At 30.5% G+C, this 26,515-nt stretch overlaps 1 protein-coding gene across 1 annotated transcript in view; it reads left to right on the forward strand.

Moving 5' to 3' along the window:
- Positions 1-26,515, forward strand: part of LOC134726425 (plexin-B3-like) — a 75,508-nt gene that overhangs the window by 42,805 nt on the left and 6,188 nt on the right. The window contains exons 10-26 of the mRNA XM_063590831.1: positions 6,953-7,086; positions 7,866-7,974; positions 10,582-10,742; positions 12,130-12,318; positions 12,797-12,866; positions 14,371-14,574; positions 16,090-16,254; positions 17,096-17,321; positions 18,972-19,120; positions 20,218-20,348; positions 21,206-21,265; positions 21,727-21,798; positions 23,056-23,122; positions 23,755-23,901; positions 24,210-24,366; positions 25,194-25,358; positions 25,794-25,900. Of these exons, the coding sequence (XP_063446901.1) occupies positions 6,953-7,086; positions 7,866-7,974; positions 10,582-10,742; positions 12,130-12,318; positions 12,797-12,866; positions 14,371-14,574; positions 16,090-16,254; positions 17,096-17,321; positions 18,972-19,120; positions 20,218-20,348; positions 21,206-21,265; positions 21,727-21,798; positions 23,056-23,122; positions 23,755-23,901; positions 24,210-24,366; positions 25,194-25,358; positions 25,794-25,900 (2,313 nt within the window). The remainder of the gene's footprint in view (positions 1-6,952; positions 7,087-7,865; positions 7,975-10,581; positions 10,743-12,129; positions 12,319-12,796; positions 12,867-14,370; positions 14,575-16,089; positions 16,255-17,095; positions 17,322-18,971; positions 19,121-20,217; positions 20,349-21,205; positions 21,266-21,726; positions 21,799-23,055; positions 23,123-23,754; positions 23,902-24,209; positions 24,367-25,193; positions 25,359-25,793; positions 25,901-26,515) is intronic.

Below are 26,515 nucleotides of genomic sequence, written 5' to 3' on the forward strand. Positions count from 1 at the left end.
GAAAGGGAAAAGTTGTCTTTTCCGGGTACAAGACAACTCGGCATGAAGACAACTATCACTGTCTGTTATAACAAACGACTACTCGAACTGTCTATAGAATAGACAATTATTAACTTCCTACAGGTCATAGCTTATGTATACAACTAAGATTGCATATATTTTGGAGACAAATGGAGCCGTCACTAGTAACAACTCAATCTATACGACCTTCGACAATGTACAAACCAATACGATACCGTGTAATGAGATTTATACTGCAACTATTTGTGTTTATTTCCTAAATATAGTAACATAGCTATATTTTGTATAATGTCAATTTTATCATGGAACACTTTCTCCACAATCAGGGGTTCATTAAGGGATAAAAATAAGTTTGACATTTGTGTAACGATTTAAAAAGCTATCAATGTATTAGTTTAAGTTGCAGAATAAAAGCAATATTAGGTCAATGTCATAAAGCAAAACAAAAAAATTGTGCTCGGCGCAAAACTGAGGAAGAGCTCGGCAGAACCTCGCTCTTCCCCAGTTTCTCAGCCTCATACAAAAAAAGTTTATATTTTTCTTTCATTGACCTAATATTGTATATTTATAAGCATGGTTTTGTACCAATGTGAAAATAAAAATATGGACCTTGAATGTGTACATCTAACCAAAATCAGTGTTATCAAATAATTTCTTTCTTTTAATCTTATATATAGTATTGATCATTTCTTATAGGAAACTACAGACAATTTTTAGTAAAGATTGATTCAGATACACCATAATAAGACTAATTTAGTTTTATCTCACATAATTTACAATTTGTCAGAACATATTTGTTTTACTTTTTTTGGTATTTATGTTATAGATAATGCATATTTTAAGGTTTTTCTTGTCGTAGAACACACCGAGGGGTGACAGGATTGATCAAATGAAAGACCGACCGGAGGGAGGTCTTTCTTTGAACAATCCTGACACCCCGAGGTGTGTTCTACGACAAGAAAAACCTTTAAATATGCATTATCTGACTTATATACCGTCAAAAAATATTAATTTTATAAAGATTTGTAAAATTAAGTATCGTTTTTTTACCGACAACACTAAAGTGGGATATTCCTTTCTAATGCGTTCAGGTTTATTACGCCCTGCGGCTCTTTTAAAATGTGAAATAAAACTCACTAAATAATTTAGATATAAACCTTTTAAAAATTGTTATCCATACAAAATAAAAATATTACTGTAACTGCATGAAGTAAGACACAAATGTATTGTTACCATCCGATAACGGTGTATGACAAATACAAGACACATTGTAAGTTATTTATTGTATCACTATGGAAAAGGGGGAGGGGTATGTGTTTTTTTGTTTTTGTTATGTTATTTCTATCGCGGAAAAGTTGTTATTTATTTAACCATTTTACTTGAATAGAATGTAAAATTCAGAAAGATTGTCTTTCGAACAGCAATACATTTTATTAAAAGATTATCATGATAAAATTATAAACCCTCCGCACCGACTCTTTCGTGTTATTCAATAGAATATAAGATGATTTTATTAGTTGATCATTTGATAGAGTAAAAGGTATACATAAATTTTAAAAAGTTACGAACTGACACGAACAAATATTAATACATGTAGGTCACAGTATGATTTCATATTCAGTGTGTATCGTTCTGAACATACATGAAATATTTGCCACTGGACGTTAAGCAATCATCCTATTCAGTTTGACTCAATAAGATTTTCAAAATCTTACACACGAATATGTTAAATCTGGATTTATTTTATGAAAGTCTACATTAAAATTCATCTGACCTATATGATAATGTTTCACTTTCTTTATTATAGCGATAAATTAACAAAACTTCACGTTATTTGTTTCTAAAATTAAATTGCGGGTCTACAATGACGGTTTCTTTTACATCTATCATCGGTTGAACTTTAGAAAATAAATATCCAAATCGACACCAAAAAACTATTAGACGAATAAAATTTTGAAGTAAATCATAGATTGCATGTTAATCAAGGAAAATAATGAACTTACACAGGTCATTATTTTATGCCTTGGAGCATATACCATGTCTCGGTCATTGTATAGAAAGGTATATACTATGAAAATTAGAGCGCGGGGCTTTGCCCCAAGCTCTTATTTTCATAGTATATACCTTTCTATACAATATCCAATTTAGCACATATTTACAACTTGAGTAATCCTGTAATTAGTCTATTGATATGTTTTGGTTGACTGGATGAAGCTCATTTACGTAGTTTTGTAAATCTACTCACTATAATTATCATTGTAAAAATGGGATTTCAAAAGGCCCTTGACTTTAGAGTGTAAAGAGGGTAGCTGCTGGTGTAAGTATGTTTATTGATATAAGTCGTTGTTTTACTATACATGTACTTATTTACATGGTATTAGATGACAAAATGAATGATCCGGACATTTTTTCAATTGCAGTGAAAGCTTTACATTCTTGAAATCATTTTTTTAATTTTACATAAAACCTAAATCTATTTTGAAAATGCTTTTGAATGAGTACAAACAGTTGGATCCCCCTCCCACATCTTTGGTTGAAACACCTTTCAAAAACGGCTGGATCTGCCCCTGGTATGTACCCATAGGTAGTCAAATGGATAGTTTATATTCATGAAATATTTGTCACTGGACATTAGGCAACCAATTATCGACCAGTTTATGACTAAATATATCAAATTGCTTTTTAAATAATTTCCCTTCAAAATGATTCATGGTTGACTCTTTTTGTGTACAAAGTAATTGCATGGACGATAATTTAAAAAGAGGATAACAAATTTTAGATTCAATTTGAGTTAAATACTTTAATCAAGGTATAAAGCACCATAATTTTTACTCTTTATTTTTATGAAAGAAACTTTTTTAATTGTCAAAACAAAATTTAAATCAAAAGATTGAATAGTAGGATGTAAAAAATCTGTTTGAAAACTAGTTACAAACTATTTAATTAAATTTGGAACACAGAATTTATTTCAAAATAGCCAGTAGCAATTTTTGTTCTAATATCTTGATTGCAATACAATGAAATCTTACCCTTGTGGTCATTCATGCGTAGTTACTTAAATGCGCACAACTTCTTTGATGTTCTAATGGAGCAAATTTATTCAATTCCTAAAGGAAATTCGTTCTATTTATGTGGAGACTTTAATAGTCGATTAGGTAATTATACCGATTTCATTCAGGGAATAGACCAATTATCCACCGATTTTACAACCAATAGTTATGGTGAAATATTTAGTGAATTCTTGTCAACAGTGAATTGTTGTGTTTTAAATGGGAGATATCCTATCCATGATGATTATACATATGTCTCTACTAAAGGATTATCGGTTGTCGATTACTGTGTTGTTCCATATGAAAGTTTGTGTCATTATAAAAATTTTAAAGTTATTAGAGCCAGTGTTCTATGTAATAAAAGTGCTCAACCAGGTTCATTTAGAGCAAATCATATACCTGATCATTCTGTATTATGTTGGGAATTTGAAACCAATTTTGATAACATAAATGAAATTTGTTCTATTGATTTATCGCATAGTGCTCAAAATAGCTTGAAACAACAAAATAATACAAATGTTTCATATGATGTGAAAAACATACCAAGTGATTGGATGACAAATAATGATATATTGGATAAAATTAATATGTGTATAGATAGTATACAATGTTCTAAAGGGAGACAATTTGAGGTTGATAAATTATATAATAACTTTGTTGAAATTCTTCACTCTGAAATGAATGATAAATTAGAAACTAAGGTCAAAGTTCTGAACAGTACAAACAATCGAAAAAGACGAATAAAGAAACCATGGTGGAATGACAAGCTAACAAATAAATGGAACATTGTTTGCACGGCAGAAAGGGACTATGTAACTTGTAAACAGGGTAGCTTAAAACAACAATTACGAAAAGACTTTGTTGATAAACGCAAAGACTTTGACAAGCTTACACAAAAATATAAGCGTCAGTATTGGTACCGCTGTCAGGAAGAGCTGGTTAATTTTAGTGACAATGATACGAATCAGTTTTGGCGTAGAATTGGTTAAATTGGTATTGGTAACGAGAGACAGATGCGTATTCCGAATGAAGTTACTTTGGATGATGGAACTATATCTAACAATTTAGAAACTGTTTTAAGTAAATGGAAAAACAGTTTTCACAGTTTATTAAACCCAAATGTAAATGCAGATTATAATAAGGTTGATAATTGTATTCTTAAAGAAAATATTATTTGTATTGATTTAGATAAGGAAATTACTATTGATGAGGTTCATAAAGTTGTAATGAATGCAAAAAATTGTAAAAGTGCAGGAATTGACCTTATTCAAGCTGAGTTTTGTAAAAATATCTCTATTATTTCTATTTTACATAAATTATTTAACTTATGTTTCAGTTCTGGTAATGTACCAAATATATGGAATAAGGGAATTATAACCCCAATACCAAAATGTTCTACATCAGATCCTAGAGACCCCTTATCTTATAGGGGCATAACTCTAGCTCCATTCACATACAAGATGTATTGTAGTATTTTAAATGAAAGATTAGTCAAATGGTTAGATGAAAGGGAGATAATTAACGACGAGCAAAACGGTTTTATGAAAGGCAAAAGTACAATTGATCATATAAGCACTATAACATCAATAATAGAAACCAGGAAAAAATGTAAATTATCAACATATGTAGCTTTTATAGACTTTAAGAAAGCATATGACTCAATTAATAGAGTTTTTTTGTTAAAAAAACTAGAAAATCTAGGTATAAGTTCAAAGTTTATGTATTCTTTAAAAGCTTTATACTCTAATGTAGAATGTAGTGTACGTATTAATGGTAATATGACAGACTGGTTTAATGTTGATTCTGGATTGAAACAAGGTTGTGTTTTATCATCTATAATGTTTAATATATATATAAATAATTTGGTTGATGACATTAATGCTTTGAATATTGGTATTAACATAGATGATGAAAAATTAGCTATATTGTTATATGCTGATGATGTTATTTTAATGGCAGAGAATGAAGAAGATTTACAAAAAATGTTGAATGTGCTTAATACATGGTGTCTCAATAATGAGCTGACAGTTAATATAAATAAATCTAAGATCATGCATTTTAGAAATCCAGCTGTTCTACAAACTAAATGTATTTTTTCTATTGTTGGTAATAGTATAGAATGTGTAAAATGTTATCAATATTTAGGCTTATTACTTACTGAATATTTAGATTATCAGTTAATGGCTAAGGCAGTAGCGAAGTCAGCCAGTAGAGCATTAGGATTATTAATTGTAAAGAGTAAAATGCATGATGGTTTCCAGCACAAATTTTTTTCTAAACTGTATGATACAATGGTATGGTCAGTTATTAGTTATGGCGCAGGTATTTGGGGAACAAGAGACTTTTCCTGCATAAATGCAGTCCAAAACAGGGCCATGAGATTTTTCATGGGTGTTGGCAAATACACACCAAATGATGCCATAGCTGGTGATATGGGCTGGAAACCTCCATGCGTTAAACAATGGTCAAGTGTCTTGAGACATTGGGCTAGGTGTTCCATAATGGACCCACACAGGATAAATTTTAAAATTTTTAAGTGGTCTATACGAAAGTGTAATACCAGAATTAAAAACTGGAGTTTTAGAGTTATAGAAATGTTAAAATTGTATAATTATGAGCAATATTGTAATTTTGAATCAAATGTATTAAACAAAAGTTGTATTAAACAAATTGAGGAGGATGTATTTGATAATTTTAAATCAAACTGGTGTACAAGAGTTGCTGCATATGCAGAGGGAAGTAAATTCAGAACTTACAAATTGTTTAAAAATAACTATTGTACTGAAAATTATTTGCAAAATATTATATCTTTAAAGAACAGAAGTTCATTTGCTAAATTTAGATGTGGGGTAGCTCCACTAAAACTAGAAACTGGAAGATATGAAAAGAAAGAAGTCCACGAGAGGACATGTTTTAACTGTAGCTCTATTGTTGAAGATGAAATGCATGTCATTTTAAAATGCCCATTATATGTGGATCTAAGACAAATCATGATACATGAAGCTTTACATTTTAATGAACATTTTAACCTTTTATCAGATAATGAAAAATTTATATTTTTATTTAGTAATGACAATGTTGCTGCTATAGATGCCAAAACCTGCAACAGCATTTTATTAAGAAGAAATAGTATTCTATTTCACTAGTTTTTAATATCATTTAGTAAAAATGTATATTATGTCAGAATTTTTAATTCTAAATGTGTAAAAATATGTTTATATGTATATAGTATATCTTAAAAGTCTCTCATAAATCTTTTTAAGATTGGTACATGCAATGCAAATGTTTTAATGTTTTAAATCTATGTATGTGAATCTCATTTTATGTTTGTATGTGGTGAGACTATAATAAAATATTGAATCTGAATCTACTTAGTTCACAGAAAAAGTATGTACTATGAAAATTAGAAGTCAAACTCAAGCAATTTGATTGGACGAGAAGTTGTAAGTATGTGCTAATGAAACTTTATTTTGCAAAATGTTTTATACTTGCAAAACATGGTATCGTCCGGGTTGATTCTGAAAAAGAATGACCTGACGTTCTGAAAGAAAATAACTCCATATAGGTATATAATATATAAGATCATAGTAACCGTTGCTTGACTTAATATGGGTATGCATTAGCAATATACTTAAACTATGCATACTTTTTGTTATTATCTAATCATTGAGCCGAAAAAAAAATATGCTAATCATATAAAATGCGTCATGTTTTTGTAAAGACATATCTAGACAATTACGATAAAATTAATACAGACAGTGAAAACATGTATGAATTCATCCATTTTTAAATTACAGAATTTGTTTGCAAGATCATAAATTTTGAAAATAACTTGCGTTTCGCTTTACATTTCAAGTAAAGATATATTTAAATATTTTTAGATTTTCCCTTCAAGTGGACCAATAAATGGAGGGACGTTAATAACGGTATTTACGAATAGCACAATGAATATAGAAAATGCAACTATCTCCATTGCTGAAGTCAATTGCGAAGTGAAAGAAACAGCAAATAATTCGTAAGTTTAAACTACTTTTTCAACTGTTATTATTCGCATACACGTAACTTCAAATTATTCAAGCCACAAATTCAGAATAGATATCTGTTAATACCTGTTAAGATTAATCAAACTATTCCCTTGTGTACTTGATTATTTACAAGTTTCATTGAACTATATGAGAGCAGTAACCAATTATTTATAGACATATTTGTTGGTACACTGTAAGCTACTGACTAATTATTTACCTCCAAATCTTTTTTTATAATTTAATGATGTGTTTCATTTTTATTATCAAACTAAACTTGAATCCATATCCTTTATACTCTTTCTTGTAGTTGTCTGATTGACAATCATACCGTTTAACCTTATTTCATGATAGATAAAAGGACATAATCCCTCGTTTTTAAATGGTCATGAGTATAATCATTTTCGCATATTTTAATGTACTACTTAGGCGTGTTTAACGACACTGACTACCAATGGGAGTCTCACATGGTCGTTATTAATTGACAATTTTACATAGTAAGTGATTTCTATAAGGCAACAGCGTCGCTAGTCTTGTGGAAGAGTGTTCTTCTTCAGTGCTGGAGATAATACATGTAGACTTGATCCCGACTGTGTCAACCTACAGACCTTAAACTGTTATTCTGCTTTAAACCTACGCGCACAGTTTTTAGAACTAGGAGCATACATTCAATTAGCTCTGACTTGAACAAATCTGTTATTGTAGTGTTATATGATCTCTTGTTGAAAGTTATGTAGGCATCAATACATTGTTTGATTTTTATTTTGTTTAGAGTTACCTGTATTACTGGAGAAGTAGCAAACTCAACAATTGGCAAAATAAATATATCAGTTCGCAAAGAACCGATCAATTTAGAGAATGATACATATTTTACATACAAGGTATCAATATTAATAATTATTAATATCTATCACGAGAATTTATTGTTTTTAAATCGCTTCTGTAAGTTTTACTTTCTCAGTCTATTGGTTTAATAATTGAATTTTAAATAAACTGTTAACCAAAACATATTTTGAACCATACCCTTTTTTAAAATATCAATTTATTTGCAGAAAATTCTAAACTTGCTATCAATCCTTATTGACTGCAAATACCAATTCGTGTTCCTAAATTTTACATGGCTGACAAAGTACGCATAATTATTAACATTGTATATAGTAGAATTTGTTTCAGCTACTTCTGTTCCTAAATTGAACTGCATGGGTAAACAGAATAACAAAATCATCTTGTTAATATGTATATATTGTCGGCATGATCATACTCATAGTTGCTTACAGCAGACAAAGTTGACAAACCTGTTAAAGTATGACATTTTACATATCACGAAAAAGCAAAGACTTTAGAAGAACTTCTATTTAAATGAATCATCAAGAAACAAATTAACGAGGTAGTTTTCCTACATATAGATGGATACAGCACTTTAACAAATAATTAACAAGAGCAATATAATAGACTAATTTGCAATATTGTTTAATTGTGAATATCCTACCATGCTGTATATTTTAACGACAGTACAGCAAGTCTTAGGAGATTGACTAAATTGCTTCTCAAAGCTCTTTTGCAAAACGGAGATGGAAAGTATGATGTCTCTAAAACGTTTTCTTTATGGCAAAAACATGACTTGTCGATTTGGAGATTTTTGTCGAGCCTGCGAATTTTGTCGTAGACATAGAGATAGTGACCCGGCTGCGTCGGCTACGGCGGCTACGGCGGTTGCGGCGTTAGCTAGTTCCTTAAAAGCTTTTTATTTTAGAAGGTGGAAGACCTGGATGCTTAATACTTTGTATATAGATGCCACATGTTACGAAAGTTTCTGTCAGTCACATATCCAATGTCCTTGACCTCATTTTCATGGTTCAGTGACTACTTGAAAAATAAAGTTTATTTTTTTTGTTATATTATTCTCTCTTATTATAAGTAATAGGATAACTATATTTGGTATGTGCGTACCTTGCAAGATTCTCATGTCCGTCAGGTAGTTTTCACTTGACCTCAACCTCATTTTATGGATCATTGAACAAGGTTAAGTTTTGGTGGTCAATATCTCAGATACTAAAAGCAATAGGTCTAGTATATTTGGTGTATGGAAGGTTGTAAGGTGTACATATCCAACTGGCAGGTGTCATCTGACCTTGAACTCATTTTCATGGTTCAGTGGTTATAGTTAAGTGTTTGTGTTAGTGTCTTTTTAGTAATACTATATGCAATAGGTCAACTATATTTGGTGTATGGAAATATTTTATGATCTATATGTCAGTTGAAAAGGTTAAATTTGACCTTGACCTGATTTTCACGGTTCATTGCTCAGTGTTAAGTTTTAGTGTTTTGGTCTGTTTTTCTTAAACTATAAGCAATAGGTCAACTATATTTGGTGTATGGAAGAATTGTAGGCTGGTCATGCTTGACTGACATGGTTCATCTGACCTTGACTTCATTTTGATGGTTCATTGGTCAGTGTTTAGTTTACTTGGTTAATGTTAAGTTTATGAGACAGTTGTAATAAAGCTTTATATTTAGGACAATTATAATAATATCAATGATTATTAAAGAAGGCGAGACATTTCAGCGTATGCTCTTTTGTTGTATGAATATTCTTGGAAACAAAAAACAAGAAAATATGTTTGGGAACAAAGATAAGAAAATATTCTTGGAAACAAAGAAGAAGAAAATATTCTTGGAAACAAAAAATAAGAAAATATTCATATTATTATAATATCATGTTGATTTGTTAATTCTTTCTAAAGAACATTTATGTCTTCAATTTTTTTTACTTTAATTAAGTCTTGTCATTATAACGTCTCATTCAGGGAAACTGAATTAGCACAACCAACGCCCAACCTGTCCAATACAATTAATGTTATGGTTTTCAAGATTTTAAGAATATTGTAAACACATGTAATTAATGTTGATATGTTTGCTGTTATGAACAAGACAATTACTTTAAATTCGTGATTTAATCTTTAAGAGAACGAAGGTTCGCTTCTAATAAAACATGACTTTAATTTACAGGAAAAACATAGAACCGAAGAGATATTTGCAATTGCAAAAAGGCAAAAAGTAAAAGCACAAAAATACTGAACTCCAAGGAAAATTCAAAATGGAAAGTCTCTAATCAAATGGCAAAATCCAAAGCTCAAACATACAATTGAATGGATAACAACTGTCATATTGCTGACTTGTTACAGGCACTGACTAGTTTTATGTAAACGTTTTAACTAGATATATTCAAAAAATGATTCCCGACGTAATATGCACAGTTTTTTCAAAGCAGTTTTATATTACGCATAAAAAATCGAAAACCTTTAAAAAAAAAAGTGATTCATAAAAAAACTCTTTTGTTTTCATAAGGAAATTCTATAAAATTATTTTCTAAAACATTAGATACCAATGGAAGTAAAACAATAAAATATATTCGATTGAATATTTCTGTGTTTTAAATATACCGGTATACATATGTATGTTTGAAAATCATATATTATGTTTTTAAGAATCCAGAGATCTACGACTTTTTACCTAGAAAGGGAATCACATCTGGAAACACCACCATAACCATAACAGGGCAAAACATTACGTTTGAAGGACCAAACCGATACAACATATCATTGTGTGAAAATGACTCATGTATAACATGCAGGTTTTTTCAAAATGAGTATGCTTATTTGATTTTAAAGCTGGAAGATATACAAATATAGTCAATTTTGTTAATTGTTCATAAAGATTCCGCCAAAGGAAATACACTCAGATGCTTTTAAGGGATGTGTATTTCTTAAATAAAAACATCCATATGGTTACATGCGTTCTAAATGGTTAAACCATGCTAATGCGTAAGGAAAAAAAGCTTTATATTACATTTTTTATATAAGTTCTAAACTAAGAATTGATTGCTGCATTAAGAAGGTTTGTAAAAGCAAGTGGCATTTTTCAAGAAGACCTTTTACCGTAATATGTAGTGTGCCCGGTCGTCAAATATCCACACTTGCAATTTCCAAGAAACCAAGATATAAAATAATCAAGGTTGAACATTCTTAAAAAATTCAAGAATTAAACCAAATTTCCTTTTCTGTTTTTTTTAATATGTTTTATTATTCAAATAAAAGAACACAAATGAATCTTATAGAATGACCTGCATCATTCCTGATAAGATCGAATACCCTTCCTGAGTGCATAATTGTTTTCGCCAATTTGTTTTCAAATTTCGAGGAAATCTTTATGGACTGTTGTATATCTGTTTAAATATTTTGCTTTTGGTTATGGGTTAATCTTAGCTTCTGTCACTAATGGTTTGAGATTGCATTATATTCCCCTTTTCCGCTATTGAAAAGATGACCAGTTTGTTAAAAGCTCAGTATTTAAATGACATAATGGAATACTTAAATACTCAGAAGCAATATACATGCATATGTGTGTGTGTGTGTGTGTGGTTTGACGAAATGTAGACAACACCTTGGGTGGTTTTTTTTTCATACATGTACATTTGTTATATTGTTCTTAACTTTGTACTAGGTAAAACTTCTCGATATAAATCCATTTATTGACGTTTGCACCCTTATGAATATGTACGTTCAAGCATGGAAGTAATATAACGTCCATGGTTCAAGTAACATATATTCAGAGGGTTTGAAAAATAATCAGTTCAAGATCATCATGAAAGACTTTAAAAAGTAGAAAAACAAAAATAACAAACTCCAAGGAAAAATCAAGACGGAAAGTAATTATTGAATGACAAAATCAAAAGCTCAATCACATTAAACGAACTGAAAACAACAGTCAGATGTTCCTGTTCCTGACTTGGTACATGCATTGTTTTATGTAAAAATTGTTAGATTACACTTGGTTTGTGTACCTAGATAAATATCTCACATTTTGTATAATATAGCAATTTTTTTATACAGAAGCAATGAAGTCAAGTGAATTTATGAAACACATCGTTTTTCATTAACACTCACTTATCCTCACTAGGAATTTTGTGTATGTGCATAGTATGTAGGTTTTATAGTTTTAGTGGCTATTCTTTCAAATATCTCATTTTATTTAAGGCTGTATAAACTAGATTTGCAAGATTCCACAATAATGTGCAAAACCGGGAATTCAACAGGACCTATCAACTTGACGGAACTGGTAGTTTTTATCGATACTAATACAAATTTTACACTAAATGGAACATTTCAGTATTTGCCTGACCCAACATTTGAATTTGTGAATGAAACTTTAAATGCTTTAGAGAGGTGAGTATTTGTGTTCACATCTTTAAAAGCATTGCAAAATGTAGCATGCATGTAAAGTAATGTAGATTTCTGTGTAAATTGAAAATTGTTCAACAAATTAAAAAAATAATATTCTTTTACGGATGACGATTTTGTAAAAAAAAAAAGTTAACCGAGAACTGTATTGGATATTATTAAGACAACTATTTTCAAACACTTAGAGGTTACTATTGATTCTTCGAAAAACATTGAAAGGCGAGTGCACTTCAATGTTTACAATTCCAAAGAGATTTACAGTCAGCTTAATGATTCATGCTTTATTTTGCGGTGCATTTGAATATCATTTGAATTTAGCTCTATCTTTTATTTAGTTTTTGTAAAAATTTGAAACTAAGGAGAAGTGCTCAATTATATTATAAAACATGTTTATACATTGCATATTGCTTGTCAGTTGTGGGAATTTTGAATTTCATCAAAATCTGCTTCTTTTTTACTTCAGTGGAGGAGCTAAATTTACTATTAATGGTAATGGTTTCAATAACGTTGGACAGATAACTGTTGAAAGAGTAGTAAGTGATTTCAATTAAAAATTTTAAAGCATTAAAATAAATCATTACTCAGCGCTCTTGTGTTGCATCAGGGTATGTTGCTATTAGATTCAGTCGATAAACATGCATCTTTAAACGTTTTACTAAACAGCATTAATTTCAAATTATAATGTAGTTGTTTTAAGCATTGGACGTATCCAACTAATTATGGGTCAAAACGGCGCTTGAAAATAGAACAACAAAGCAAATAACAGACAATCATATAATAAAACGATTAGAAGATGTGGTATGGTTGCCACTGAAACAACCCTCCATCGGAGACCAAATTACTTAGAAATTACAACTGCATGTATATGTCACCATATGGACTTAAACAATTAACAAAATCCGTACCGCATAGTCAAATATAAAAGGCCCATTCATTAGAGAATTCAAATTTTCAGACAGAATTAACGGTATCATGTGTAAGGATAATCAAGAAGATCGGGAAAGAATTTTCTTCGTCCAATGGATATTTTGTCAGTTTAACAATTTTAAAAGCCTTTATTCGTGACCTACACTCTAATTAAGGCTGTCGATTATTCATAATTCTGTGAAGCTCTCTGAACCTTTTTGGAAAGGTTGAACAAAGTCTTCTTTTGTCTTGTTGTTAGCGGTGCTGTGAAGTGTTATAATGTTTGTCATCCTTCATTTTGAGGTTGACGTGCACTAAAAACCATTTTATGAACTTGTATGTAGTCCGGCTATCTGGGCGCGTTGTATGACTTTGGTTGAACGTCTACCTTATTGGAGTAATTGGTTGTTGAGTAATTGTTTGGTTTGTTGTACTGTCCAGTATTTTGGTAATATTTGTTATGCTGCTTTTGAATTATTACGTACTTGTCAAATTAAAAAAGGAACGAATGTTATTTTACTGTTGTATTTGAAAATCACAGTTAGGTCTTCAGTACAGAACAAAAGCTAACTACAGACTCGACATTCAATACGAATTTTCCACCAATGTGTTAAAGTCTTTGGCAAATTGTAAACTTAATATTTATACCGGGCCTAAAGATACGAAGATGTAGTAAGTCACCCTATGGCCTTCAACAATGAGTAAAATCCATAATGCTTGTTTTTTTACAATAATGATTCAACCAATTCCCTAAAATTGACTTGATATGATTTTATGACAGATTTCGATTACATTCAGCTAGTTTAATAAATACCGATACAAGTAAAACAGAATATTGCATGCAAATAGATCTTCTAAAATACCTCCATGTATAGCATTTGGCCGACATTGTTCTCTTAGTAAAAGAAGCACTAATTACTCAATCGTGTAGGCAATCACGTTTCACATCAAGAAGGTTGTTCAAAAACTCGTCATGAAATAATGTATGAATCGCGCAAATAATTCGGAAGGACTACACACCGATTTCGATCACAAAATTAAAAATGAAGACAAAACGTAAAATAGTATATGAGAAACAAGTTGTTAAAAATTAAAAACATCCATATCTTTACTTTTAGTTTCTTATTTCAGGTCGAGCCTTGTAAAGTTCCTTCTGATAACCAAGCTTTATGCCAAATCCCTGAAAAAGTACCAGATCAACCAAATAACCAAACTGTTATTGTGAATTTTGACGGAATAGCACGTGCTTTTGAAATTAATTATGTTGACGATCCTTCTTTCGAAAGGTTCGATGGTGTAGTTGATTATGACAAGGAATCTCCAATCACAATTAAGGTACGTAAATTAGTTTTTAAAAAAAGTTAACTAATGAATTTCTCTTATATCACTCATTTGATAATACTGCATTGGCCATGGAATTGCCCATTTATCATAAGATATTATAAGAGCTGATGCTGAATCGTTCATAATCAATTCAAACTATTTTGTGTTGAACCTGTATATTATAAAAAAAAAAAAGTCCTATTAAGGTATCTGACTACAAAATGGTGACAACTGATAATCTTATTTACAATTTGTTAACAATTCAGAATTTTGGTATAAGTATTTTTTTCATTTAAACATTATAGTTTCGGAGGCAGCATGCGCTCAATCGTAAGTGCGTCAATACTGACTAGATTTTTAAAATATTTTTCTTAAACTTCTTACATTGAGTTCTTATCGTGCTTTGGGAGGTTTTGGAAAATTTAATGAAGGTTCTAGGCTTTACTCAAAACAAAAGGTTATCGACTACTGCATCTTGTCAAAATTCGTCTGGAAAATAATATTATTTCATTTTTATAATGTACCGATTTATAACTCTGCAAGCAGAAGAATGTTGTATGGTTATTTTTCTTGATTATATGTTGTCGACCATGTCACGTAATGGCAGACAATTCAATATTTTTTTACAAAATGTGACACTTTCAATATGTATTATGCCTGTTCAACCTAAAAATAAATCTTAAAATGTCCTTTGCCAAATCAAGAAAATGGCAAGTGTTATCTTATAGTTCGTGTCTTTGTGTGTTGCATTGTCGTTTGGATTTTTTGTTGCACTTGAGTATAATGTTTCTTTTGTTTCGTTTTTTTCCTCTTATGTTTGATGTGTTTTCTTCAGTTTTAGTTGTAACCTGGACTTATTTTTTCTCAATCGATTTATGACTGTTGAACAGCGGCATACTACTTTTGCCTTTATTTAGATAACTTACCTAAACTTTGCCTTGTAATAATGAAAAAAGATACATTGAGTGACACACTGAGATTGGTATTCAAATCGGAAAGCGAGAGCGAAAGTTTGTATTTTTTTTTATCTTTAATAACTTTTAAATCTCTTAACTATACATTGTTAAAGTGTTATACTAAATGTTAAGCTCCAACTGATTTACTACTTGTCAATAGTTATATAGATAATAAATATGTATGTGTTCGACTGTTTTAATAATTACTGGATTTCAAATATTAATCTTTCCCGATGATGGAAAATCCATACCTACGCATGAATTTTTTTCTTAAGTCAGAGCCTTTCTTCAAATGCTTAAAGAAATGTAATAAGTAATACCATCATTTCATTTGTTATTTCTGGTGGATTGACGATACCGGTTATTATTGGACTTGGAAATCACGCTGTGTCGTTGCAAACCAGCGTAACATTTTTTTTATTTAATTTCGATGATAATGTTTTGATAACTTTCTCTTTTGCCGTATTGGTTTTCATATTTTAGGTTTCATGATTCAAATGACACATGTTCAGAATAGTTGTATATCGGAATTTATCTATTTTAAAATATTCTTTATGATCTTTTCTTATAGGGTAAAAATATTTTAAATGGCGCCCGATTTGTAGATTACAAAATTCAAGTTGGTTTGGACGGAAAATGCCTGGTATCTAAAATATCAATGGAATTTATCATTTGTGTTCCACCGAAAAACGTTCCTCGAACAAATAAATCAGAAGTAAATACAGTTCATATTATTGTAAGTATAAATGATAATACCTTGTACATATATATAGCAGTGAATTCTTTACCCATGATCAAATCTAGTAGAGCAGTTTAAAATGTTAAAAGATAATATAAGAATTTTCAAGAATTTAAAAAAACTTTCCAAAACCTCTAAAAGTAAGATGCCTGTCAAAGGAATTTATACAATGCGAATTCGAAAGGGGTTTTGTATGGCTCTTCGATTGAATAAATATTTACAAATTTTGAAATTAGATCACAACGAAGATTTGTGCCGCTTTCCGAAATTTTGTTTTATTCGTTAAGAAAGTAGGCATCTGCGATGAAGATCACGAACTTTAGTTTGTTTCAGTCTATACTTAATAGTCCTGTAAAGAAAAGTACGTGCTGCAACGTACACAATGTGTTTTTCCCCCTTCTTGACATCGAAATGTTCGTTTACATCTATAGTAATTTGACTGCGAACATCGATATCTTTGTGAGTTTGTTGTATTTTACAACCTAAGTCACAAACACGGCAAAAGCAGGTCTGTTAACCGCTCGACTCCTTCTGTCGTTCCGTTATTGTTTTCGTCTATCTGTAAGGAAGACCGTGTGTAAAAAAAAATCGTCAAAGTTTCTTTTGCTACTGTGAAAGAGAAATTATATTTGGTCTGTCAAAAGAGTTTTTCTGAAAAATCACGGAAACGTTTTACAGAACTAAAATTAGTTATCGTGTCTTCTATAAAATGCAATTATAATTTATTTGGTCTGATACAATCGTACGCGGTAACGCAGGTACCAGCCATTTTCCTGCTTTTTTTCAAATGACTCTTATGTTCTGCTCGGATGTAGCATAAGTTATTAAAGTTTTACAGGTTGAGGTTGGTAGAATAGAGGTGTATATAGGCGACATACAGTACCAGGAAGACGTCAAAGTATTAGCTATTATAGTCGGTGTTTTAGCTGCAGCTTTGGCTATTGCTGTTACCATTGGAATACTTACTGTTTTTGTATTAAAAAAGAAAAAAAGAAAAGCTATCAAGGAATTTAAAATAGAACTTATGACACGTGAAGAAATGGTACGAAAAGCTAGCAGAGAAGGTACTGATAAATATGAAAATACGATAAAGAAGTTGTCCATGATGAATTAAGCATGTAAATAAATCTGGATTTATATTCAAAATCCTCTATGAATTATAAATAATTGAAATGTGAAATTTAATGAATAAATATTTTCAAAGTCCAAATTACAATTACAAAAGAAACTGACGTAACATTTTGGGATGTATTAAGCGTTTGTGATGTTCGTATATTTTTAACGTAAACGTAAAAAAAAATGAGGGTCGATTAGGCACTTATATTTCTATGAGGAAAGCTGACTTTCATTATTTCACTGTGATCATTTATTTTCTTTCTAAAAGTAACTGCTTAAACATGATATATGTGTTTCGCAGTTGACACCTTATTTCAAGGTTAATGTTGCGTAGTGCCGCTCACATGTTATGAAGTTGGAAACATTTCTTAGACATTTTGAATGGCGACATCATTGTTGCAAATACTGTTATGGTGTATCTTTATCATGTTTGTGGTAATGTTACAATTGTACACACAACCCTGTCCTGTTTTCTTCGATGGTTTAATTTTCCAAAGCCATTGGGAAAAAAAATAGTTTCATTAGAAGAATGATTTAAAATGTTGCTTAATATTTATCAAAGATATTAGACGTTAAATTATTTTTGGCGGCCGCGTTTTTCTTTTATTTAAAAGCCCTTAAGTGGTGTCTCTATAAAACAAAATGGAAGATTCAGATCAGTTACGTAGTAAAAAACACTAATGATAAGATATATATCCAAAACAAAGCACTGCTAGAGAAAACACTTAATAATTTCCCACAAAACTTGTGAATTTGACACAACCCGACTCAGAGTGAGTTCAAGTATTCCAATAAATTTGCATTTCCATCTATAATAAGTATTATTGAAAATATAAGATTATCTAATTTTGATCCGAAACAGACAAAATAAGGAAAGGATTGAACAATACATTATTAAGTTATTTTTAGTTGCTTAATTACTTATTCACTACGGTAAATTTAGTACGGGTTAGACAAATTACATGCAGTCAGTAAGATCTTATCAGTGTGTTCGGACTGTTCAATAGTTTGTTTTTAACTATACACTGTAAAATAAACTAATTTGTCTGGAAATGTATGGAATAATGGAATAATTATACACTGTAAAATAAACTAATTTGTCTGGAAATGTATGGAATAATATTGAAATAACTGCAAACATATTTAATACTTGAACAGTACTTCATTTACAGCAGTCGATCAGTTTAATGATTTAGCAAAAGACTGAAGTTGACTTCATAATGTATTGATGATTGCATCGCCTTGATTGTTTTCCAAATGACCACGATTATGATTTCGACTTAGATTGAGGAAGTTGTTCGCAAAGCTTGATATCAAAATCGTACATCAAGACCGAATGTATCAGTCATTCATAAAAGTATAATGTAAGCTGATAGACAGTATGACGAAGAGGACATTTGGTGTGAATTACATGCGGCATCAACACATATTAATTCTTAAATTATTTAAAAAAAAATAAAACGGTTCATATTGACAAGCTGTGGTTTTTCATTATGTGACACTTGGAGCAATTCTTGTTTTAACATATTAAACATTTTTTAATTCAATTGTCTTATTTATAATTTCGCTCTAATATATTTTTTTTATTTTTATGTTAGAATTCGCAGATGCTCAGATGACAATGAAAAGTATTAAATCTGACCTTTTCACGTCAAAGGTACCCTTTTGTGACTACAAGACGTATGTTCTTCGTCAGCTTTTTCCGAACCAGGATATAACAACAAATCCCTTACTCCACGGTTTAAAGGTAACTTGCACACAGGTGTTTTAGATTTGAACGTAAATCTTTTATATCATTTTAGAGTAAAAAATAGCTACTTAAAAATACTTTTTAATGAGTTAGTTTTTGCATTTTATGATACATGAGAGTCTCAACCCATCTTAAATCACTTAGAGTTTATGTGATTGAAGTGTTTTTATTTAAGAATTGAATGCTTCTTTTTGTAACTTCATTTGAGTGTAAAAGCGTTGACCGAAGTACATTTTGTATGAAGCGTGGTCAACGCTTTTACAACCATATAAAGTTACAAAAAGAAGCATTCAATACTTATAATTACATTTTTTAGCCAGGATCTTGAAAACATTTATCAATTTTTTATTTAATTCACCTGTCGCTTTATTGTGGGACCTCCTGTTTTCATGAATGATCAGTTTTATTGTGTAATGCAATTGCTTAAGGAATAACACGTGATGTGCAGTTAGCCAATCAGAATAACGTATTATAATGAAATCTAATACAATTAATTTGTATTGAATATTCAGTAGTTTATAACAGTATTTATTAAATTTTATAAGTTGCCCTTATTAACACATACGGCTGATAAATTTGAGATATCAAGTAAAATTGGAAATGGAAATGTGAAATGTGTCAAAGAAAAAATAATCCGACCATAGAGCAGACAATAGGCGAAGGCCACCAATAAGTCTGCAATGCAGCGAGAAACTTCCGTACCCGGAGATGTGCCTCATCTGGCCCCTTAACAAAAAAATCATACAAGACTGACAAAGGCCAGGGCTTCTTAATTGAGACAGCCGCAAAAAATGCGGCGGGGTCAAACATGTTTCATGATATATATACCCTCTCCCTATACCTCTAGCCAAGGGAGAAAAAACACACAACAATACAAACAGTAAAACTCAGTTCAAAAGAAGACCGAGTCCGATGTCAGAATAGGTAACAAAAGAACTAAACCAAATGACAATGATACATACATTAACAAAGGACTACAAGTAGTTACTGACATGCCAGCTCCAGACCCTAATTCAACTGAATAAAAGATTATATTTTTATCACATCAATATAAAGTACAGGAAATGTTTTCAACATTTATATTTTTATTCAAGATATCGGATGAAAAAAAAGACGTTACTGAAACTGCGATTGACAATTTTAAAATGTTATTGTCGAATAAACTGTTTCTGAAGTCACTAGTCCAAACTATTGATCGCCCAAGTATGCTGACAATTCAAGAAAAGTAAGTAGAAATTGTTGGTTTCAATGTTATTTAATACAAAATAAAGATGTCTTTTTATCTGTTGTGATACGTTTTTACGTTCAGAGATATGATCCTCTTAGTTCCATTTTACGCACAAACGTATTCTAATTCTGAAAACATATGGATGACACATGAGTAAAGCTACAATAAAACTTGCACCAACCTTTGTACTTTTTTTTAACAAAACCAGAGATTAAAATAAAAAAAAATATCAAACAGTAATCGCATATGTGTACATGTATAGTGAGTTCACATTGGCTAAGGGCTTTTCGAAATTATAAAATGCCTTGCCTCAAACGGTACTTTGATGCAGATGGCTTATACAAAGATGTTGATTTCAGTAAAAAATCAAAATGTTTTATTTAATGTTTTAACTGGTAAATCATTTTACTACAAACTTTATATCAAATGCTCATTTTATGTCCACATCAACATGATTATAACGATATAGTCACATTTCAACTGACATCAAGAAATAGTGCTTTTCATTTACCGAATCTACATAATTATCGAGATTTTGATATTAAGCATTTCAGGGACCAATCAATGACACTTTTGAAGCTCTTGCTTAACAATTTTATTACTGGTCCTAATCAGTTTAATCAGTGCTAATCGATAAAAAAAATGCCCTGTGAGAGTTAACATGTCTGTAATCTTTCATGTTTATACCATTATTGACCATATTTCAAAATTATTTTTTTAAGAACATAACTAGTCTGTATTGGTATTTTATCTCTCAATTGATCACTATTTTGAATATTTTTCTCAAGTTATAAGCTTAACAAAACCTCGTGAAAATAGCTATCAATAAAACAAATAATGCTTGGTTATTTCAGAGCACATTTTTCATCCGTTCTGTCAATTTCATTGATGGGAAATATGACACTCTTTTTCGAGTAAGTATAAATTACATAATTTGCCTTAACCAACTTGTTTTGTTCTATGAAGAAATAAAAATAGTTCAAATAAGGTTATTATTTACTCGTTGCCATGTGATCAAGTTTTAAAAATAAAAACAAAACATTAAGGACAAGTGGCCGCTGCTCGGATTGGAATTAAACATGCTGTGACAATGATTATCTGTTAATTGTTCCATTCAAGAAATTTAAAACAATTCTTATATTTGTATTTGCATATGTTTATAAATTCTTTGTACATCAATGTTCAAATTCTGAAAGTTGTTGACCATTAATTCTTAGTTTTGAAAACTTGAAATATAACTTTCGAGACAGACTGGAGTATACCTGGACGTCTTCTTTCTTTCATTGTTTAAAATCATGTAGACATACATATGTAGCAAATTCTTCCATGTTCTAAAATTACTTTTTATAGTAAACAAACACTAATCATTTTGTAGTTTGATAGAATGTTTGATGGTAGACATAATTCGGTCAGCTAATAAAAAGCAACAAAAAGTTTTATTTAGAAGGTAAGTAATATGTCACATCATGTGGCTTGAAGAACCAATTTCATGTGTCAATTTGTTATGGCGTGCCACTTCCATTCTTTTAATGTTTTTACAAAACAAGACCAATAGCGAGTCTGGACATGCGTTAATGCATAACATTGATTAAGATTACATATATACTGAAGCATAACTGATCATTCTCTTCCATGAAAAAGTTTGAAGAGAATTGAACTTGTACAGTGAGTGTTATGAAATGCCAACATGTCAAACTATCAACAAATAGTAAGTGGTAGCACGGAAGATGTTGATATAACTTTCACGCCACATAATACTTTTCCTTAGAAATTGAGAAAAATTTGACGAGACTTTTTCTTTCATAATAAGTATTGTAAAATTGCAAACTATCAGAAAGCCAGAAACCTCTGCACGGCATGCTTCAAGCTGAGGATCAAAAACTAAATTCATATCAGACGGACAGAAAGAGGGCGGAATCGAACAAATACTGGAACCTGCATCTCCTGTGGCGACTTAGGTAAAACAGATTAGATAGTTGAGTAATCAACAGTTCCAGATTGATTTTGTTTCACATTTTCTTCCCCGAATATAGTTAATTTCCAAAAATTAAGATTAGTGTACAGCAATTGCATTATTTGTTCTGTTTTTTATACTAGCTGGTTGTTTATTTTCCTCGTTTTCTTATGTATATAATTTTGTTACAGCAATTGCAATTTTAACGTCAACATTTTTTAAAAATAAATGCTAAAAACGTTCGAAGTTTAATGGCATTGTGAACCTTAACTACGAAAGGTTAAGCCAAATACAGCTAAGCCTCATCTATTCCAGGGGAGAAATCATAAGTATTTCGAAAAATTCAAATAGATTTTTCAATTATCATCTAATCAGTGATAACTCGTGTCAAAACAGAAGCGCTGACTGCTGGGCTAGTGATACCTTCGGCGAAACACTAAGCAAAAGTTCGATTGTATATTTTGACCCAAAGAAGGTTCAGAGCAATGTCAACTTTTCGTATATGCAGATGGTGTATTAAAACTGTATGTCTGGATCTTACATTTAAACATAGACGTTGAGCATTTATGATTGGAGAACGTCTTGATTAAATTATTCACTTGTTTTAAACATTGTTGGACACATTTTGATACATTTCCTTTTTTTAATTAAATGTTCGAATGTAAATTATTGGAGAGTATCTGGGTTTCATTAATAAACATGTTATCGATCAACAGCATTGTCTAGTTTACTGGGCTTGTTATTTTGTAGGTTTGAATCTATCACACTGAGATTGATGGCAAACTGGTTACAGATAGGACTTTATGGACAGTTAACGGTAACTAGTAGTTTTAAACCTATGACAAGGAGCAACTTTATATTCCATATATAACACAATATGACATACGTTATTATTTGCTCAACGATGTTTCATACGTGTTACTTATAACGTATGAACGATACACTTTAATCGTGGAATAGAGACAATAAAAAGTTTAAGATTTCAAGAATGATATAATGTATGCCAGAACGTAAAATTATTATCTGTTTCAATGATTTGCATTCTATTGAATTCATAACAAAAGAAGTACGGAAGTCTGGCTACTGCATATCAAAACATTATCTTTAAATACTCATCCAAGATATCATGTTGATAGTTTTATACATTGACTAGCGTTCCGTTAACATTAGATTTATCAGTCGTGCATTTATTTAAAATAAAATTTGGATGAAAAATCAAACAAACAGCTGAAGAGCATTAAAACAAAATTCCTAAAAATTGCTCCAAATAAGATGAGACCGTCTTTATCCGGAATCGGAGGTAGGAATATAAAAATCTTAGTGTATATAATGATAAATATATGTAACACAATTTATCACAAAGCGAAGCATAATTGCATCGTATGACCTAAAGCCTTAAGAGTCAAATTATTCATTATGTGACAGGATTATTATATTGTATAATTACAGTCAAATTGTGGAATGCAACTGTTCATGTTGTACAAAGCAGTAAAGACAATTGTTGAAATGGCACCAATAGACGCACTTACATCTAATTCAAAGAACACTATTGCAGAGGAAAAACTACTCAAAATGAGGATTGAGCATCAATCTTTTGTAAGAGTATTTGAAGTTTATTTATCATATGTTTTTTAATAGGATAAAAGGTAAATAATCTCTAGTACAAAATCTGACTTAATTTTAGATTTATTTGATTTCTTTTTTACATGTTAAAGGAAAAGAAGCAATATCTTTTCAATTTTGAACTTATAATGTTTAAGTTTTTGTTTCAAACATGCATTATTCAGACTTTTGGATAAAAAACGAAATACATTGAATTATGCAATATAAGGAACTGTATTTATTTGAGGAAGGGTTATGTTTTGCGATGTACCTTTGTTCATATTACTATTTGTTTTATTTAGACTTTGCAAATAGATTTAAATGGGAATAGTGACAAGCGTTATCCTGTGAAAGTTCTCGACTGTGATACAATATCACAAGTGAAACAGAAATGTTGTGCACAGGTTTATAAAAATAAACCTGCTTCGGAAATACCAAACAATGATGAACTTTCTTTAGGTAAGTAGTACTTGTAACGAAACTATAAAAGTGCATTTAAATTTATCTCAACAAATGAACGCAGAAAAACATTTTCAAATTGTGTTAAACAAATATGAATCAAAGTAGTCATAAATTTGAATCACCTAAGACTGATACACTGATTCAAATACTGTGTTTAAGAGTTTAAGATAGTCGTTGCTTTAGTAGTATTTTAAAAGAGATTAATTGTGTTTGTATATAAGAGAGAAGATACCAAGATGGATAAAAGGTTTGAAAAGACCAAAAACAATGACAAAAACACTACAAAGCAAACTAAAGATTAAACAACACGAGCCTCTTACAAAATCCTTGGTTGAACTTAGATGCTCACGAAGGTTAGCTGTCTCTGTTCCACTGAGGCAACACGTTGTGTTACTCGTCACAAATTACTCTTTTGCTGAAACACATGTAGCTATAGCACTTGAAATTAAACACTGAGATAAACATACCAACAACATCTTTTAAACTTTTGAAAGACCGAATGTGGCCTACAAGATTAGATTTATTCCCGGGTTTGTACTAACATGGTCAACACGACGGTTGCCACATTTAGGCCAGGATCAGTTGACCTCTCCGGGGCAATTATATCACCCCCAGTATTCGCCACGTTTTTGTTTTGTTGATATAATATAGGCCAGTAACAGGAGTTGAAAATCGTTGTTTTTATACATACACACGAAAGGTTTCAAGACAGGAAAAATTGATAAGTTTAAGAGAGCTTTCTAAGAATTGCTCTCACTTGACTTAAATTAAGAATTCATAAAGTATAGTTTCACAATATAACCTTTGATTTTATGTTTTTTTAGAGTGGCAAGAAGGGAGGGCTGGAAAACTTACACTCAATGACATTGACAACACAAGTGAACGAAACAATGGAATGGTATGTCTGAATACCTTAAAACATTATATGGTTAAAGACAACAGTAGAATGGTCCTGATGTATAAGCAACGTGACAGCCACACTGTCAACGGTAAATATGTATATTTAAAATTTGCACACATTCAAAGTTTCTAAACATTATATTAAGTACTTGATATTTGTCTTTTGTCGTCACATTCTGATATGTAGATGACGTTCACTAACTTTATCGAAGTTTTGTCAATGTTAGTTGAACTTGTAACCCAAAGATGAAGTTCTGATGGTCTTCTTAAAATTTACAATGTGAGTCGCAATGTTAAACATACTAACATCTTCCTATATCTATAAATTATATGTAAATGGAATAAGTTTAAAGATTTGAAAATCAGATCAGGTTTGATAATACACGCATAGACATTAGAGATTTTATGGGGTTACCTCATTGTCGAAGGCCGTACGTTTACTATAAGGGCTTACATCCACTTCATTATCACTTTGGTTGATAATTGTCTCATTGGCTGTATAGAACATTTTTTTATCTTTACAGTGAATTCAATAGCGTTTCGAGATGAAAGTCTCGCGTCAGAGGATATTACTTTACTCATGCCGGAAAATGTAGAATGTTCGGAACTAGAAGGCCAGAAATGGCATCTGGTAAGTGTTTTATTAACTTTTTTTATGTTATCATTGTTCAATTTGATGTTTTACAAAAACACTTTTATGAGTCAATACTAAAAGTAAAATTCTTCAGAAATAAATATTTGTCAAAATATACATTGTTAAAGTTTATAGAAGATTAACATAGGTACAAAAATAATGTAATACTATTATTTGGTAAAAACATCATCAAAATAATCCCATATTACGTAACTGAATTTAAACAATTTCTTAATTATTACATTTCGTAGGTGTACAAAATGTATAAACATGAATTAGAGGCAATTCTATCAATTTTCAATTCCAATATATCACTTTGGTGATACTATTGCTTCTGGTATAGTAATAGTTGTCAATATCTTTTTAAGACAGTTTTTAATTAATAAAGTTACAAGGTAATGCTTATACCATTGCATAAGAAGCCAATCAAAAAATAGTTTAGATATTCTGTTATTTTCATCCGCATATTTTTTGTACGTGTATTCTTAATTTATAAATCTTTTCAAATGTACAGGAAACAAATGTGGTAAGTAAATCATGTATAACTTCTATTAGCTAGATAAAAGAAAGGGAAGGAATGTTATTGTTTAACTTACTGTGAAAACACAATCT

This window comes from Mytilus trossulus, chromosome 1 (assembly GCF_036588685.1).
Source record: "Mytilus trossulus isolate FHL-02 chromosome 1, PNRI_Mtr1.1.1.hap1, whole genome shotgun sequence".
NCBI classification, from domain to species: Eukaryota; Metazoa; Mollusca; class Bivalvia; order Mytilida; family Mytilidae; genus Mytilus; species Mytilus trossulus.